Source organism: Nycticebus coucang, chromosome 15 (assembly GCF_027406575.1).
Source record: "Nycticebus coucang isolate mNycCou1 chromosome 15, mNycCou1.pri, whole genome shotgun sequence".
Lineage (NCBI taxonomy): Eukaryota > Metazoa > Chordata > Mammalia > Primates > Lorisidae > Nycticebus > Nycticebus coucang.
Genome location: NC_069794.1, coordinates 68,755,301 through 68,773,008, shown reverse-complemented (window position 1 = coordinate 68,773,008; position 17,708 = coordinate 68,755,301). Strand labels below are relative to the sequence as shown.

The window sequence follows — 17,708 nt, the reverse complement described above, 5'->3', positions numbered from 1 at the left end:
GAAATAAAAATAACTTGTAAAAAGTATAAAAGAATATGGATCCCGGGCTCAGCACCCATAGCACAGTGGTTACGGCACCAGCCACATACACCGAGGCTGGCGGGTTCGAACCCAGCCCAGGCCAGCTAAGCAACATGAAAAATAGCCGGGTGTTGCCGTGGCTGCCTGTAGTCCCAGCTACTTGGGAGGGTGAGTTAAGAGAATTGCTTAAGCCCAAGAGTTTGAGGTTGTTATGAGCTGTGATACCACAGCATTCTACCAAGGGCGACATAGTGAGACTCTGTCTCAAAAAAAAAGAATGTGGATCTTGAAAGGACTAAATAAATATCAGTAAAGTTCAAATGAAGCAATTAGCTACAGGTCTGCCTAACCAAAAAAAAAAAAAATAGCCGGGCGTTGTGGCGGGCGCCTGTAGTCCCAGCTACTCGGGAGGCTGAGGCAAGAGAATCGCCTCAGCCCAGGAGTTGGAGGTTGCTGTGAGCTGTTTGATGCCACGGCACTCTACTGAGGGCAATAAAGTGAAACTCTGTCTCTACAAAAAAAGAAAAAAAAAAAAAAAAGAATCAACATTCACAAGATTTTTTCCAGATATATAAATATATTTTCATTATAGTACTGCTTTTAATAACCAAGAATCTTAATCAAAAGAGGATGAGTCAAACTAATTATTTAATAGAATATCACAAAGCCATTTTAAAAAAAGGGCATATTACATCCTTAGGTAAAAAGTGAAAAAGGTACAGAAAAAGGTAAATAGTTTATTTAGGTTTATAAATGAATACACATCTACTGACATGTAAGTTTTTCTTCATTAAAAGATACAAAAGAAACTATTAAATACAGAAAAGTGATTCCTCTAAGAAAGAAGAAGGTAGGAAAGAGGGGATAGCTTTCTGTACTATTTGAGCTTTCTACTACACATATATGTCATAATATGTGTTTCTACAGAACTAAGATTACTCAAATTCCTCCTCAATCTGAATACACCCTTAGAAATGCTGGACAAAGCCGAACACAGTGGATCACACCTTGTAATCCTAGCATTCTGGGAGGCCAAGGCAGGTGGATTGCTTGAGCTCCCTTTCAAGACCAACTTGAGCAAAATGGAGACTCCCATCTCTACTAAAAATAAAAAAAACTGAGGCAAGAAGATGACTTGAGCTCGAGTTGGAGGCTACTGTGGTCTATGATGCCACAGCACTCTACCCAGGGTTAGAGAGAGAAAGAGAAAAGAAAGAAAGATCAAATCATGTAGTAAAAAGGAGAGAGATTTTCTTTTTAATCAAACTAAAACTGAAATAAATTTATTAATGGGAGACTTTTGCTAAAATAAATACATGTACTTCTTCAGAAGTAAACCCAGAAACAAGGAATATGGTACACTAAGCCAGTGGTCCCCAACCTCTTTACCTTTTTGGCACCAGAGACCAGTTTCATGGAAGCCAATTTTTCCATGGATTGGGGCCAAGGCGCGGGGGTGGGTGGGTGGGTGTGTGTGTGCGTGCAGGAAAAGGAGGTGGTGATGCTGTACGGCCTGGTTCCTAACAGGCCATGGACCAGCAGTGGGCAGCAGCCCTGGGGATAGAGACCGCAGCACTAAGTAATGTCATTTTCTGATAATACAAACCAACATGTTGTGAACAAGGACTTTAAATAAAAACACACAATAAATGAAATTTAAAATCACAGGAAATAACTTTGCAAAATTCTCTACTTCAAAAATTAAAATCCTTCAGCTGTGAGGCAAAAAAGCTCACAAGAAAACTCTCTATGAGGTCTAAGGAAATGTTCTTTGTTATCCCATAATCTTCAGTACCTAAGACAGTGTGTTTCTTAAAACGGACTTTAAAGATATGTTGAATTAATGGGCGTTACACTACTGTCTGTCAGTAGCAGCAACAAATGTTTGGTACAGATGCTTTGAGATCTAATCAACATTATCTCCTACAAACAGCATGACTGTAGATAACAGGAAAACAAGGTAGCAAAGAGAAGAGAAGTGGCTACCAAGTTATAAGACGGAATGATTCATATTGAACAGAAGTGTTAACAGCAAGCAAAGGCCTTAGAAAAGTAAACCGTAAAAAAAATATATATATATCCCAAATGATTCTGATAAGTAACATAATTTCAAAAACACTGGATGGGTGGGATAAACTTTAAGATCTTTCTTCTAGCATCAATAGCCAATGACTCAGTATCTTTTCTTTTTTTGAAACAGAGTCCTCTATGTCGCCCTCAGTACAGTGCCATGACATCATAGCTCACAGCAACCTCAAACTCTTGGACTTAAGCAATTCTCTTGCCTCAGCTTCCCAAGTAGCTGGGATTACAGGCACCTACCACAACACCCGGCAATTTTGTTGTTGTAGTTGTCATTGTTGTCTGGAAGGCCTGGGCTGGGTTCGAACCCGCCAGCTCTAGTGTATGAGGCTGGCACCCTAACCTCTGAGATACAGATGCCAAGCCTAGTATCTTTATCTTAAAAAACAATTTTCTGTGAAATAAGAGGCTTAGTTTCTCTTTTAAACATACTGTAAGATAGATACTCATGAATTCAATTTTGTTACAAGAGTGAACTTACAGAACTGGCAGGTTTAGGGTACAAATGAAACCAGAAATGTCTGACCAGTTTCTGGATTTTGTTTTATTTTGATAAAATTTGTCATTAGCACAATTATTCAGTGATTTGATAACACCTTAATAAACATTTACTGACTAGCAACTTACTAAATAGAATGAATATATATATATATACCCCCCACTCACCCATAGACTTTTTGCAAAGGAAATGAGAATTACCGAAAGGATTTAGAGACGAATGATCAAATTTTCATCCTGTTAAAAAATAAAAAATATTGTTTCTCTCTAAATAAAAGGGCCAGGCGTGGTGGACTGCCTAAGCTCACAGGTTCGAGACCAGTCTGAGCCAGAGCAAGACCTTCTCTCCAAAAATAGCCAGGCACTGTGGTGGGCGCCTATAGTCCCAGATACTTGGGAGGCTGAGGCAATAAAATGAGTTGAGCCCAAGAGTTTGAGGTTGCTGTGAGCCAAGGCACTCTACCAAGGGCAACAAAGACTCCATCTCAAAATAATAAAATAAAAATAAATACTGTTTCTAACATACAGAATAAGTATGCTATTCTAAATAAAAGGGTGTATACAGATGCCTGCCAGAATAAGTATGTTCTTCTGTATGTTTAGTACCTTGGTTTAGTAAAGACCAGGGATTTGATAGCAGAAAGTTTAGTAAGACTGGGCAGCGCCTGTGGCTCAGTGAGTAGGGTGCTGGCCCCATATTCCAAGGGTGGTGGGTTCACAACCGGCCCTGGCCAAACTGCAACAAAAAAATAGCTGGGCGTTGTGGCGGGCACCTGCTAGTCCCAGGTACTCGGGAGGCTGAGGCAAGAGAATTATCTAAGCCCAGGAGCTGCAGGTTGCTGTGAGCTGTGTGAGGCCATGGCACTGTACCAAGGGCCATAAGGTGAGACTCTGTCTCTACAAAAAAAAAAAAAAAGAAAGAAAAGAAAAGTAAGTTCAGTAAGACTAACTCAGAAACTCAGGCAAGCATCTGTGGAGTCTTCAGCTCTCTGGTGACAGTCTCAAAAAAAAGAAAGAAAAAGAAAAAGAGGGCGCCAGCCTCATATACAGAGGGTGGTGGGTTCAAACTCGGCCCCGGCCAAACTGCAACAAAAAATAGCCTGGTCTTGTGGTGGGCACCTATAGTCCCAGGTACTTGGGAGGCTGAGGCAAGAGAATTGCCTAAGCCCAAGAGCTGGAGGTTGCTGTGAGTTGTGATGCCATGGCACTCTACCCAAGGCAACAAAGTGAAACTGTCTCCGAAAAAAAAAAAAAAAAAGGGAAACACAGAAAGCAAGAAGATGCTCCCTCTCTATCTACAACATAGGGTCATGCTCTATTGCACAGGCTAGAGTACAATGGCATCATTATAGCTCACTGCAACCAAAACTCCTTGGAGCTCAAGTGATTCTCTTGCTTCAACCTCCTAAATAGCTGGACTACTAGCATAGACCACCATGCCCAGCTAATTTTTTTTTTTTTCTGAGACAGAGCTTCAAACTGTTGGCCTGGGTAGAGTGCCTTGGCATCACTGCTCACAGCAACCTCAATCTCCTGGGCTCAAGTGATTCTCCTGCCTCCACTTCCCAAGTAGCTGGGACTACAGATGCCTGCCACAACGCCTGGCTATTTTTTGGTTACAGCCGTCACTGTTTGGCGGGCCTGGGCTGGATTCAAACTTACCAGCTCAGGTGTATACAGATGCCTGCCACAATGCCTGGCTATTTTTTGGCTGCAGCCGTCATTGTTGTTTGGCCGGCCCAGGCTAGATTCAAACCTACCAGCTCAGGTGTATGTGGCTGGTGCCTTAGCTGCTTGAGCCACAGGTGCCGAGCCTTTTTTTTTGTAGAGTTTCACTATGGTTATCAGGTTGGTTTCGAACACTTGGCCTCAAGCAATCCACCCAACTCAAAACTCCCAAAGTGCTAAGATTAAAGGCATGTGTGAGGTGAGCCACCTCACTGGCCAGCTGTCTATTTTAAGAAATACAAAACTATGGGCGGCGCCTGTGGCTCAGTGAGTAGGGCGCCAGCCCCATATGCCGAGGGTGGCGGGTTCAAACCCAGCCCCGGCCAAACTGCAACCAAAAAATAGCTGGGCGTTGTGGCGGGCGCCTGTAGTCCCAGCTGCTCGGGAGGCTGAGGCAAGAGAATCGCGTAAGCCCAAGAGTTAAGAGGTTGCTGTGAGCCGTGTGATGCCACGGCACTCTACCCAAGGGCGGTACAGTGAGACTCTGTCTCTACAAAAAAAAAAGTTAAAAAAAAAAGAAATACAAAACTACTATGAGTGATAGGAAGAACTAGGAAAAACTACTTGGAAAATTAAAGAACAGACAAGAAGGGAGGAAAAGATAACAAATAATAAATAGGCATAAAAAGAAACATAAGAAAAAAGGGATAAATTGGTACCTGGCCAGGAGACGACAATACATTATAATCTAACTGTTCTTAGAAATTCAGTAAGCACAACCAACGGTTTAAAATGTTCTTGCTAGACAGGATTGTTAAGAGGGACTTTACAAAACAAATGTAATCAGTATAACCTGGTTTCTTATACCCTCAATGAATCCCCAAAAATAAAAATAAAAAAAAATTAAAAAATAAAATATTCTTGCTAATTACTAAGAATTTACCCTTCCTAAATCCCCATATCTATGTACACACGGCAATCTGTTTCATCTCCACCAGATTATCTATCTGTACTCTTTCCATGTGTAGAAATGCTTAAATAGTCACCAGTTCTAAATCTTCTTTTCATCAAACAAAATCTTCCATATGGCTTTATGCCATGTCTACCTACTAAGACCTACCTGCTGTTTTTTTCTTTTTGACAAAACAATCATGTCTTTGCTACTACCAAAATTTAACATGCTTCAATTACCTCCAAAAATACTACTCATGAAGGTAAAACCAAAAGAGATTTTTATATCTAATATACATTCAGTTCCAGCTATGTCTGTAACCAATTTAAATAGTAATACATACAAATGAACTTCAAGGAAAAAAAGAAAATCATACCACAAATACATGAAAATCCATCCTCACCTTGCCTCATGAGCATTAGCTGGTGCTCATGCCTCGCTGCTTCCATCTCAGCCTCCAGTTTCTCTTTGGCTTCTCTAATGTTTCTGTCAACCTGCTCTCGCTGCTGCTTTTCCATCTCATCAAGAGCCTTCCATCGAGATGCATACTCAAATTCAAATGTCCCAGGTTGAGCAAAACGTGGTGGCTGTTCTCTTTCCCTAAATTTAAATTAAAAACATACAAAAAAAATGTACCCTTGAAAGATAAGACAAATGAGAAATAACAGCAATAATCAACTTATTAAGCACTTATGATATTAAAGGCACTGTGTCAGGCAGGTTATAGGACTGACTCTTATTGCAATATTGCAATGCCAGTTTAACAGGCTTGATTTTGGCAAACTGCAAAGAATGCCCAACTACTAATTTATGGAACCAGTATTCAAAATTTATGCAATCTGATGCCATAATCTACATTCCTCTTATCATTACCCCCATAAGGCTTTTCTGGTTTTCATTCAACCAACTATTTTACATAAGGGAGTCTGCAACATGTAAATCCAAGTTAAATGTTTTAGGTCAAATTTTTTTAGTAATAAAAACAGCTAGATTTTATATGCCAGATTAATTGGCTAGGCAAAAAAATAAAGGCCCAACTTACTACAATTATTGTCAATTATTTAATACTTCTTATCTTTGATTGTAAACAATCAGGACACCAAATATGTCTGTTAAGTGCTATATCTCAAGTACCTAGCACATTATATAGAACATATACATTCAATATATATTTGCTGAATGAATGAATATGTAAGCAAAAAAATGATCAAATTGAAAATGAAAGTAAAGGCCAGCAAATGTACCTAGAAGTCTTCAACTATAGACTTAGCAGTAAAAGTACTTTAAAAAAAAAAAAAAGAAAAACATTTTTAAGTATTGATGGGGTCTGGGCGTGGTAGCTTACGCCTGTAATCCCCGCACTCTGGGAGTCCAAAGTGAAAGGATCACTTGAGGCCAGGAGTTCAATACCAAACTGCTGAGCAACATAGTTAAGATCTCCCCCTCTCTACAAAAAAAAAAAAAGAAGAAGAAGAAGGAAAAATCAGCCAGGTGTGGTGGTATCTGCCTGTAGTCCCAGCCTGTAATCCCAGCTACTCAAGAAGCTGAGGAAGGAAATTCTCTTGAGTCCAGGAGTTCAAGGTTGCAGTGAGATATGATCATGCCACTGTACTCCAGGAGCCTGGGCTATGCAGCCCATCTCAAAAAAAAAAAAAAAAAAAAAAAGTACTGACAGGAACACCAATACAACTATAGATATTTCCCTACAACTGTAAATTTTAACTTTTATTTTGGGATATGGAGGTGAGCATGAGGGGGTGTGATAAAGCTGGGACAAACAAAAAGACATCAGAGAGAGAAAGATGTACTAACAAGAAGCAGTTTGAAAGATCTTCAAAGGCATGACAAAAATCAAAATTTATTTGTATTTTCTCTTTTTAAAAAGTCCTTACTGGGAAGTGGGAAGGAGGAGATTTTTCTAAGAGAACTGTTTATTAGTCAGCAGTTTCTAAACCAGAGTTTGACTATAACATAAATGTTTAAAAATTCTTCATTTTCAGGCCAGGCATGGTGGCTCACTCCTGTCATCTTAGCACTCTGGGAAGCTGAGGCAGGTGAACTGATTGACTGATTGAGCTCAGGAGTTTAAGACTACTATAAGCCAAGAGTGAGACGCTGTCTATATGAGAAATAGAAAAAGTACCCAAGCATGGTGGTGTAATCCTGTAGGCCCAGCTACTTGGGAGGCTGAGACAAGAGGATGGATTGACCCCAAGAGTTTGAGGTTGCTGTGAACTATGATGCCATAACACTTAACCCCAGGATGACCAAGTGAGACTCTGTCTCAAAAAAATAAAAAATTCTTCATTTTCTCCCAAAGGAAATGCTACTGAAATAACACTTATTTTTGGAGTTAGAACTGAGTGTGGATCTTTACTGTTATGCTTTGTGAGCATTTCCTCTACTTTTTTAGTAGAAAATCTGGGAACATAACTAGTTCTTATAAGATTTGATGGGATAATTAAATTCATATAAACAAATACTGTCTGTAAATTCCACTAAATCTAGTTCTCTTAATTCCCAAATCCAAAAGCGTACTCCATTATAATTTGTAATGTAATCTGTAACAAGAAAAATGTCAAGTGAACAGGAAATCCTTTAAAAATAACATTGTAAGAGAAATTAAATGGTTGTGAATTATAATCAATTACTACTGATCCTTCTCTGAAATACTCTCTTCCTTTGCTTCTAGGACATAGTTGTCCCCTCTAGTTCCATAAATGTTCCCTCTCAGTTTTCTGTGATTCCATCTGATCTTCTAAACTTCTACTAGAATACTCCAGGATTCAAGGTCCAGCGATACAATGTAATAAACACTCTTGATGGAAGATATCTAAAATACCTTTATTAATAAAATCCTACCACAAAAATATATAAATAGAATGAACAATATTTGATAGTAAAAAAAAAAAAAACTGACTATAGTCAGCAGTAAGTTGTGACTTTTTTTTTTTTTTTTTTGAGACTGTCTGAAGCTGTCGCCCTGGGTAGAGTACAGTGGCGTCACAGCTCACAGCAACCTCCAGCTCTTGGGCTTAGGCAATTCTCTTACCTCAGCCTCTCGAGTAGCTGAGACTACAGGGGTCTGCCACAACACATGGCTATTTGGGGGTATAGTTGCCATTGTTTTAGCTGGCCGGGGACCAGGTTCAAACCTGCCAGCCTCAGTGTATGTGGCTGGCACCCTACCCACTGAGGTACAGGTGCCGCCCAATAAGTTGTAACTTTAAAATAATCAAGAGTGGAACTAGAACATTCTTAATAACAAAAAAAAAAAAAAAAAACAATGCCTGAGGCGATAAACACTTATATACATTATATGCCTGCATCAAAATATCACATGTATCCTATAAATATACACAACCATAATAATTTTTTATTTTTTTTGAGACAGAGTCTCACTTTGTCACCCTCAGTAAAGTGATGTGGTATCACAGCTCACAGCAACCTCAAACTCTTGGGCTTAAGCAATTCTCTTACCTCAGCCTCCAAGTAGCTGGGACTACAGGTGTCCACCACAACGCCTGGCTATTTTCTTTTTTGTTGTTGTAGTTGTCATTGTTTGGCAGGCCTGGGCCAGGTTCAAACCTGCCAGCCCTGGTGCACGTGGCTGGTGCCCTAGCCACTGAGCTATAGGATCCAAGCCAGCACAACCATAATAATTTATAAGAAATACATACACAAAATTTAAAAAAAAAATCTTACTTATGATATTGTTGCGTTTTCTGCATCAGCTTCTCGGGTAAGCCATCTTCATCATCAAATTGCTCCATAGGCTCCACAATGACTGGACGAGGTGTCCTGGATAGGAATAAAAGCATCAGTAAGAACACAGAAAGTATCCAGAATTAATAATCCCACTGAAAATTTTTTATAACAAAGATAAATACTTGGGGCCCAGGTGCAGTGGCTCACACCTGTAATCCCAACACTCTGGGAGGCTGAGGCAGGCAGATTACTTGAACTCAGTAGTAATTCAAGACCAGTCTGAACAAGAGTGAAACCCTATCTCTACTGAAAGAAAAAAAAAAAAAAATAGAAAAAAACTAGCTAGGTATGGTGGCCCATCCCTGTAGTCCCAGCTAATGGGGAGGATGAGGGAAGAGCACATGAACCAAGGAGTTTGAGGTTGCTGTGAGCTATGATGCCAAGGTACTCTAAAGAGCAACAGAACAAGACTCTCTCTACAAATACAAAAATGTATACCTGGAAAATGCCTCACTTAAGAAAAATACCTCAGCTACTCGGGAGGCTGAGGCAGGAGAATCGCGTAAGCCCAGGAGTTGGAGGTTGCTGTGAGCTGTGTGAGGCCACGGCACTCTACCGAGGGCCATAAAGTGAGACTTTGTCTCTACAAAAAAAAAAAAAAAAAGAAAAATACCTCAGAAATGTAATTTTACAAGTACTCATAAAATCAGTCAATAAAGATTTACTGAACCAGACACAGGTGAATGTTAAAGCTAGAAAAAGATGAGTAAATATGGCCAGGTGTGGTGGGTTTTGCTTATAATCCTGTACTCTGGCTATTTGGGGGTATAGTTGGAGGCCAAAGTTGGAGAATCCCTTGTGCTTAATTAAAGAGTTTGAGACCAGCCAGAGCAATACTGAGACCCCATCTCTACCAAAAATAAAAAAATTTGCTGGGCATTGTGGCGAATGCCTGTAGTCCCAGCTATTGGGAGCACTGAGGCAGAAGGATCCCTTGAACCCGGGAGTTTGAGGTTGCTGTGAGCAATGCAGACACCAAGACACTCTAACCTGAGGCAACAAAGTCAGATTCTGTCACCAAAGAAAAAGATGAGTAAATAAAGCAACAGTTATGATAACCACTATAATTTACTTCTACAAAACACAATGAAAAAGAATGTTCATGCTTTATGTATGTAGCCATCATTGTCCCCATGTACCACCACCTCAACCTACCCCTATCTCTGCCTACATCCTACCCTCACTGTGTCTACCAGGATTGCTTAGAAAATACTTCAAAAATGTTTAAGCCAAAAGCGAGACCTAAAAGATGTCAACCAAGCAAAAGTGAAGGAGGGCAGGCACAGGACAAAGGGTATTCAAAGAGAAAGTTGGGAGGAAAAGGAAGAGATAAGGAAAGTTGAGGACCAAAATACCTGACTAGAAAACCTTCTTCTTTAGTATTTTCTCTAAGTAGGAGGAAGGGAGAATTCATGGAGGGAGAGGAATAATAAGAATAAATGACAGTCGTATTAAAATTTTCTTTGCTATCAGTTCTTCACTATGCAAGCAACATTAAAATCTACTTATGCCGAAATTAGAACTATGATGTTTCAGAGAGAAGTAAGAAAACTTAACTTCTGAGGAGTTAACCAAAAAGCTAGAGAAATATGAAGGAGATTCCAAAAGCTTTCCTTTACATATAAACGTCCATGGCTTGGTGCCTACAGCTCAGCTGCTAGGAAGCTAGCCACGTACACTGGAGCTGGCAGGTTCAAACCCAGCCTGAGCCTGCCAAACAACAATGACAACTATAACCAAAAAATAGCTGGGCGTTGTGACTACAACCAAAAAATAGCTGGGCGTTGTGGCGGGTGCCTGTAGTCCTAGCTACTTGGGAGGCTGAGGCAAGAAAATTGCTTAAGCCCAGGAGCTGAGGTTGCTGTGAGCTGTGACAACACAGCACTCTACCAAGGGCAACATACTGAGACTCTGTCTCAAAACAAAAACAAAAACACCAGAAATTAACATGGACTTTAGATCCTAAACTGCAAGAAAAGACACCGTGATTTTTTTTGAATTATTATGGAGCTAGCAGTGATATTTTAAAAGCAGTAAATATATACAGTATCATTCCCCACCTGAGTGGGAACCCCCAAAAAAGGTATTTGGTATGTGGTTCTTCTAAGAGTAATCAAAGTAGCTCAGGGCCAAAATGAAGGTGCATCATACGGACTATTCACCCAGTGGAAGCCAGAGCAGCACCAGGAACATCAGAATAGTTAACAGATCCAGATAAGAGTTACATCTGAGCAGAGGTCAAAAAAGTAATGAGCACACCCCTCCAATAAGTAACACAAGGCCATCCCCTCCATCTCAAAGAAAATCTACAAAAAGAGACTAAAGAAGTTAAGCAGATCTTTGTCTCTTAAAACATGACAGAATTGGCAGCACCTGTGGCTCAGTGGGTAGGGCGCCAGCCCCATATAGCGAAGGTGACAGGTTCAAACCTGGCCCTGGCAAAACTACAACAAAAAATAGCTGGGCGTTGTGGCGGACACCTATAGTCCCAGCTACTCGGGAGGCTAATGCAAAAGAATCGCCTAAGCCCAGGAGTTGGAGGCTGAAGTGAGCTGTGACGTCACAGAACTCTACCGAGGGTGATAAAGTGAGACTCTTACCTCTTTAAAAAAAAAAAAAGAATTATTACTTAGAACTGATAAAATTATGTGATTAACATATTTGTGACTGATAAATCTTTCCTTACTTGTTAATTATGTCTTTATAAGTAGAACTGTGGAAACAAGGTAGAACATACAGAACTTAAAAACATGGTATCTTGAAAGATTATGCAATTATTTTGTGCATGTAATAAAAAAAATGAAGGACAAAGTAAGTGATGACAATTTACTAACGAATCATCCTTGTAGATGTGTACCATTCTGTGGTTTTTCATTTTAGTCTAGTTGCATATTTATTAGTATATCTGAAACCACTGAAGAACAATGATAAAATAATTCCCAGAATGACAAAATAACAAAATGTTTTATGATGGAGAAAAAATAAAAACCGCTAAGATCTGATAATGTTATCTTAGATCTACAGAATGAGCTAATGCATCCATACGGTAATTAAAAAAAAAAAAAGGCAGTTCTGGCCAGGCAAGGTGGCTCATGCCTGTAATCCTAGCACTGTGGGAGGCCAAGGAAGGTAGACTGCCTGAGCTCACAAGTTCGAGACCAGCCTGAGCAAGAGTGAGACCCCACCTCTAAAAAAATAATACCTAGGTATTGTGGCAGGCGCCTGTAGTTCCAGCTACTTGGGAGGCTGAGGCAGGAGAATCACATGGTTGCTGTGAGCTATCATGCCAAGTCACTCAGAGTGACAAAGTCAGACTGTCTCACCCCCCCCAAAAAAAACCCTCTAAAACATAATTTAATCCTCACAAACTTAAGATTGCTCAAAAAAGAAAACAAAAAACCAAAAATTGGGTCCACTTGACACTAATAGTATATAAGTGTTAAAAAGTTACATCTCTAGAAAGTAGCAACGTATAATCCCACTACCAGATTTTTTTAGATAGCCCTTATGTTTCTAATACACAAGCAAAAGAAATATTACAATTTTATTAATGGTATTTTTCAAACTAGAAGCAACTTCATTTAATGGAAACACATGATAAATGATACAAAAAGCAGTTCCTCTCAAATGAGTAGATAGTAAGTACAAAAAAAAATTTATGGATTAATCACTGCATGCAGAATAGTTAAAATAACAAGCCTAAGACTGCTGTCTCAGAACCAGTAGGGTGACTGGCGCCACTGCCCTAATACACATAAAAACTCTGGACTCCTACCCTCAGATGACACATCACCCATGTTGTCTCAACTCAATGCTAGATGAATTAAACATGTCCTGTGTGACTAACAGGAGAGGACGTTTGGAACTTTGTGCCTAGTTTCCTCTGGAATACCCCGTGTAACTTCTGCCTTTGCTGATTTTGAATCGTATCCATTCACTATAATCAAACTTAGCTGGAGGCTGTGCTGAGTCCTCATTGTCTTGGGAGTCCCATGACACACCTATAAACACACTAACCAAATATAACTTCTGTTAACATTCCCACATTTTTATTTCCAGTCTATATTTTTTTGTTGAGACAAAGTCTCAATTTGTCGCCCTCAGGGGAGTGCTATTGGCATCACAGCTCACAGCAACCTCAAACTCTTTGATTTAAGCGATTCTCTTGCCTCAGCCTCCCAAGTAGCTGGGACTACAGGTGCCAGCCCCAACACCCAGCTATTTTGTGGTTACAGTTGTCGTTGTTTAGCTGCCCCAGGCTGGGCTCAAACCTGCCAGCCTTGGTGTATGAGAAGCCCTACCCACTGAGCTACGGGCACCGCCTGCAGTGTATTTTTCTAATCAGCTAAATAACAAAATTTGGGGAATATGCATACATCTAGTTCTGCATCCTTCATTTATTTATTTATTTTTGCTTGCTAAAGTTTTAGTATTTTTAAAAATACTCATGTTGCTTATTATTCACTGGGTATTTTTACACCTTTGCCAATACAGTCTTTTTTTTAAGTTTTGCTTTGTATTTAAAAAAAAATTTAAAATATTGGCTCGGCACCTGTGACTCAAGCGGCTAAGGCACCAGCCACATACACCTGAGCTGGCAGGTTCAAATCCAGCCTGGGCCCTCCAAACAATGACAGCTGCAATCAAAAAATAGCTGGGGTGGGGCGGCACCTGTGGCTCAGTGGGTAGGGCGCTGGACCATATACCGAGGGTGGCGAGTTCGAACCCAGCACCGGTCAAACTGCAACACAAAATAGCTGGATATTGTGGCGGGCACCTGTAGTCCCAACTACTCAGGAAGCTGAGGCAAGAGAATCGCATAAGCCCAGGAGTTGGAGGTTGTTGTGAGCTATGACGCCATGGCACTCTAGCAAGGGTGATAAAGTGAGACTCTGTCTCTACAAAAAAAAAAAAAAATAGCTGGGGCATTGTGGCGGGCGCCTATAGTCCCAGCTACTTGGGAGGCGGAGGCAGGAGAATTGCTTGAGCCCAGAAGTTGGAGGTTGTGTTGAACTGTGACACCATAGCACTCTACCCAAGATGACAGCTTGAGGCTCTGTCTCAAAAAAAAAAAAAAAATTTAAAATATCTACTTCTCAATCTTAAAAATTATCAAAGCCACAAATGTCTCCCAAATCACAAAAATGGATAGAAATTTAAGTTAGTCATAGAAATACTATAGAAAATAGTAAATTATTTTTCTCCCCTAAACAATAATAAACGAGGACAAGAATTAGCAAAGGAAATAATGCAGGCGGTGCCTGTGACTCAGTAAGTAGGGCACCAGCCCCATATACTGAGGGTCGCGGGTTTAAATCCAGCCCCCACCAAACTGTGACAAAAAAAATAGCCAGGCACTGTGGCAGGCACCTGTAGTCCCAGCTACTCGGGAGGCTGAGGCAGAGAACTGCTTAAGCCCGAGAGTTAGAGGTTGTTGTGAGCTGTGATGTCACGACACCTACTGAGGGTGACACAGTGAGACTATCTCAAAAACAAGAAAAGAAAAAAATCTATACCTAGGGACTGAGGATGCAGAGCTCAAAGAGACAAAGCTGGGCGGCACCTATGGCTCAAAGGAGTAGCGTGCCGGCCCCATATGCCAGAGGTGGGAGGTTCAAATCCAGCCCTGGCCAAAATCTGAAGACAAGAAGGAGTGGACCCCAGACACCAAGATGGCCCAATAGGTCAAGGACATGAAGTTATCTCTCCTCCCCACCATTGACTTTTTCTAAGATTTTAAAGACTATGACCACATAAAAGCAAACCTGCAGTGGCCAAAAGACTACCTTTCCAGGCATCTGTTACCACTGGGAGCTAGAATAGCCATGTTCGTCTGAGTATTAAGTGCTCCAACACGATAGCCACCACTATCCAGGGGGGGTCATCATCCTGGCCAACCTCTCAATGGTCGCTCCAAGTCAAGGCTACTGAGAGAATACCATTCCATTCCTTGCAAAGTGACTTGCCACTGTAGGTGTGTGCTATTTTACCTCATTTCCACCCCAAGAAGCACTGCCATTGTGTGTACACTTATGTCCAATAGGCTTCTTGATGATATCCAGTAGCAACAACAGCTACACCTTGGCCAGGGGCTGCACTGCCAGCCTGGGCAACTTCGCCAAAGTCACCTTGCATACCATCTCCAAGATCTACAGATACCCCTCTCTCAACCTCAGGTAAGAGACAGTGTTCATCAAGTGTCCCTATCAGAAATTCACTAATCACTTCATAAAGACACACCAGAGTACTGTGCAAAGAACCCAGGCTCTCCAACTGTAGTTACTACACAGCATTTTTAGACAAGAAAAATACTGAACTAAGCATGCTATAAAAAAAAGAAACCTGGGCGGTGCCTGTGGCTCAGTTGGTAAGGCGCCGGCCCCATATACCGAGGGTGACAAGTTCAAACCCAGCCCCGGCCAAACTGCAACCAAAAAATAGCCGGCGTTGTGGCGGGCGCCTGTAGTCCCAGCTACTCGGGAGGCTGAGGCAAGAGAATCGCTTGAGCCCAGGAGTTGGAGGTTGCTGTGAGCTGTGTGAGGCAACGGCACTCTACCGAGGGCCATAAAGTGAGACTCTGTCTCTACAAAAAAAAAGAAACCTATAACGAAAAAAAGTGACCAAATAGTACATACTACTACTGTTTATCACTACTTTACCTATTACAACAATAAAAGGAAACGATCTAAATGGCTACCTCTAGAAGAACAGCTAAATCTATCATAATTAAAATATAATACTACACAAAACCTTTAATGATATGAGAAAAAATTCACAAAAAGAAAAACTTCACAGCTCGGCGCCTGTAACTCAGCTGTTAGGGCGCAGGCCACATACGCTGGGGCTAGAGGGTTCGAACCCAGCCCAGGCTTGCAAAATAAAAACAGCAACTACAACAACAAAATAAAAAATAACTGGGCGTTGGGGCAGGGTGCCTGTAGTCCCAGCTACTTGGGAGGCTGTGACAAGAGAATCTCTTAAGCCTACGAGTTTGAGGTTGCTGTAAGCTGTGACGTCACAGCACTCTACAGAGGGCAACATAATAAGACTGTCTCAAAAAAAGAAAAGAAAAGACTTCACTTTGGCTGGGCATGGTGGCTCACAACACCTATAATCCCTAGCACTCTGGAAGGCCAAGGTGGGTGGATCACATGAGTTCAGGAGTTTGAGACCAGCCTGAGCAAGAACAAGACCCGGTCTCTACGAACAGCCAGGCATTGTGGCGGGTGCCTGTAGTCCCAGCTACTCAGGAGGCTGAGGCAAGAAAATCACTTCAGCCGTAAAGTTTGAAGTTGCTGTGAGCTATGATGCCACTTTAAGAGACTCTGTCTCAAAAAAAAAATAATACAGAATTTTTTCAAAGAAGAAAATCATGGGTTTATCATAAATCAATCACCCTGGAATTAATAAAATACCTAGTAATGTAAAAGAGAAAGTCTGAAACATCTAAGAGTTTTCTCTCCCAGAAAGCTACAGTAAGAAACGTAACAGTAAAATTCTCAAAAACCTAAGAAGAACAGCCAGCTGTAGTGGTTCATTCCTCTAATCCTAGACTCTGAGAGGCCAAAGCTACATGATCTCTTGAGTTCAGGAGTTCGAGACCAAGAGCAAGAGTGAGACCCGATTTCTACTAAAAAGAGGAAAAATTAGCCAGGCACAGTAGCAAGCGCCTGTTGTCCCAGCTACTCAGGAGACTGAGATAGGAGGATTGTTTGAACCCAGAAGTTTGAAGTTGCTGTGTGATAGGCTGGAACAGTGGCTCTCTAGCTCAGGCAACAGAGGATTCTGTCTCCAAGAAAAAAAAAACCAGTGTCTTAACACTAACATTTCTGTAATTTGAAGAACTAGTCCAGATAAAGAAATTAAAGACATGAAGACTTGGGTCCAGCGCAGTAGCCCACACCTGTATCCCAGCACTCTGGGAGGCCGAGGCAGGTGGATCACTTGAGCTCACAAATTCGAGACCAGCCTGAGCAAGAGTGAGACCCCGTAAAAAAAGTCAAATGTGGTGGGCACTTGTAGTCCCAGTTACTCGGGAAGCTGAGGCAAGAGAATTGCTTGAGCCCAAGAGTTTGAGGTTGCTGTGAGCTGTGATGCTACAGTACTCTACTCAGGGCGACAGCTTGAGACTGTCTCAAAAAAAAAAAAAGACATGAAAACCACATTCCATGTGTGTTCTTAAATACTAGATTGAAGAAAAAAGAAAAAAACCAAGGCCATGCGTGGTGGCTCACGCGTGTAATCCTAGCACTCTGGGAGGCTGAGGTGGGCTGATTGCTTGAGCTCAAAGAGTTCAAGACCAGCCTGAGCAAAATCAAGACCTTAGAATTAGAAAAACTGAGGCAAAAGGATTGCTTGAGCCCAAGAGTTGGGAGTTTGCTGTGAACTTTGACGCCATAGCACTCTATCCAGGGCAAAAGCTTGAGACTGTCTTGAGAAAAAAAAAAAAAAAAAAAAAACCAGCTAAAAAGACATTACTGGCAGTGGGAAAAATTTAAATATGGACTGTACATTAGATAACAGTATTGAATGCTAAATTCCCTCAGGGTGACGACTGTATCGTGGCCTATGTAAAAGAATCTTGTTGGAGATACATTCCAAGTACCATATTCAGGGATGAAGTACATACTTGCAGCTGACTTAAAGGATATATCCAAAAGTATGTATATACACAGTGTGAAAAAAATGTAGCAAAATATTAACAATTAGTGAATGTGGG

General features: G+C 41.0%; 1 protein-coding gene across 2 annotated transcripts in view; it reads right to left on the bottom strand.

The window, feature by feature from the left end:
- Positions 1 to 17,708, bottom strand: part of PSPC1 (paraspeckle component 1) — a 115,223-nt gene that overhangs the window by 75,787 nt on the left and 21,728 nt on the right. For both annotated transcript variants that reach the window (XR_008374664.1, XM_053564067.1), the window contains exons 3-4: positions 8,927 to 9,022; positions 5,625 to 5,821 (exon numbers count right to left, since the gene is read on the bottom strand). Coding sequence is in view for 1 of the 2 variants with exons in the window: in XM_053564067.1 (XP_053420042.1) it covers positions 5,625 to 5,821; positions 8,927 to 9,022 (293 nt within the window). In the remaining variant the exon portion in view is untranslated. The remainder of the gene's footprint in view (positions 1 to 5,624; positions 5,822 to 8,926; positions 9,023 to 17,708) is intronic.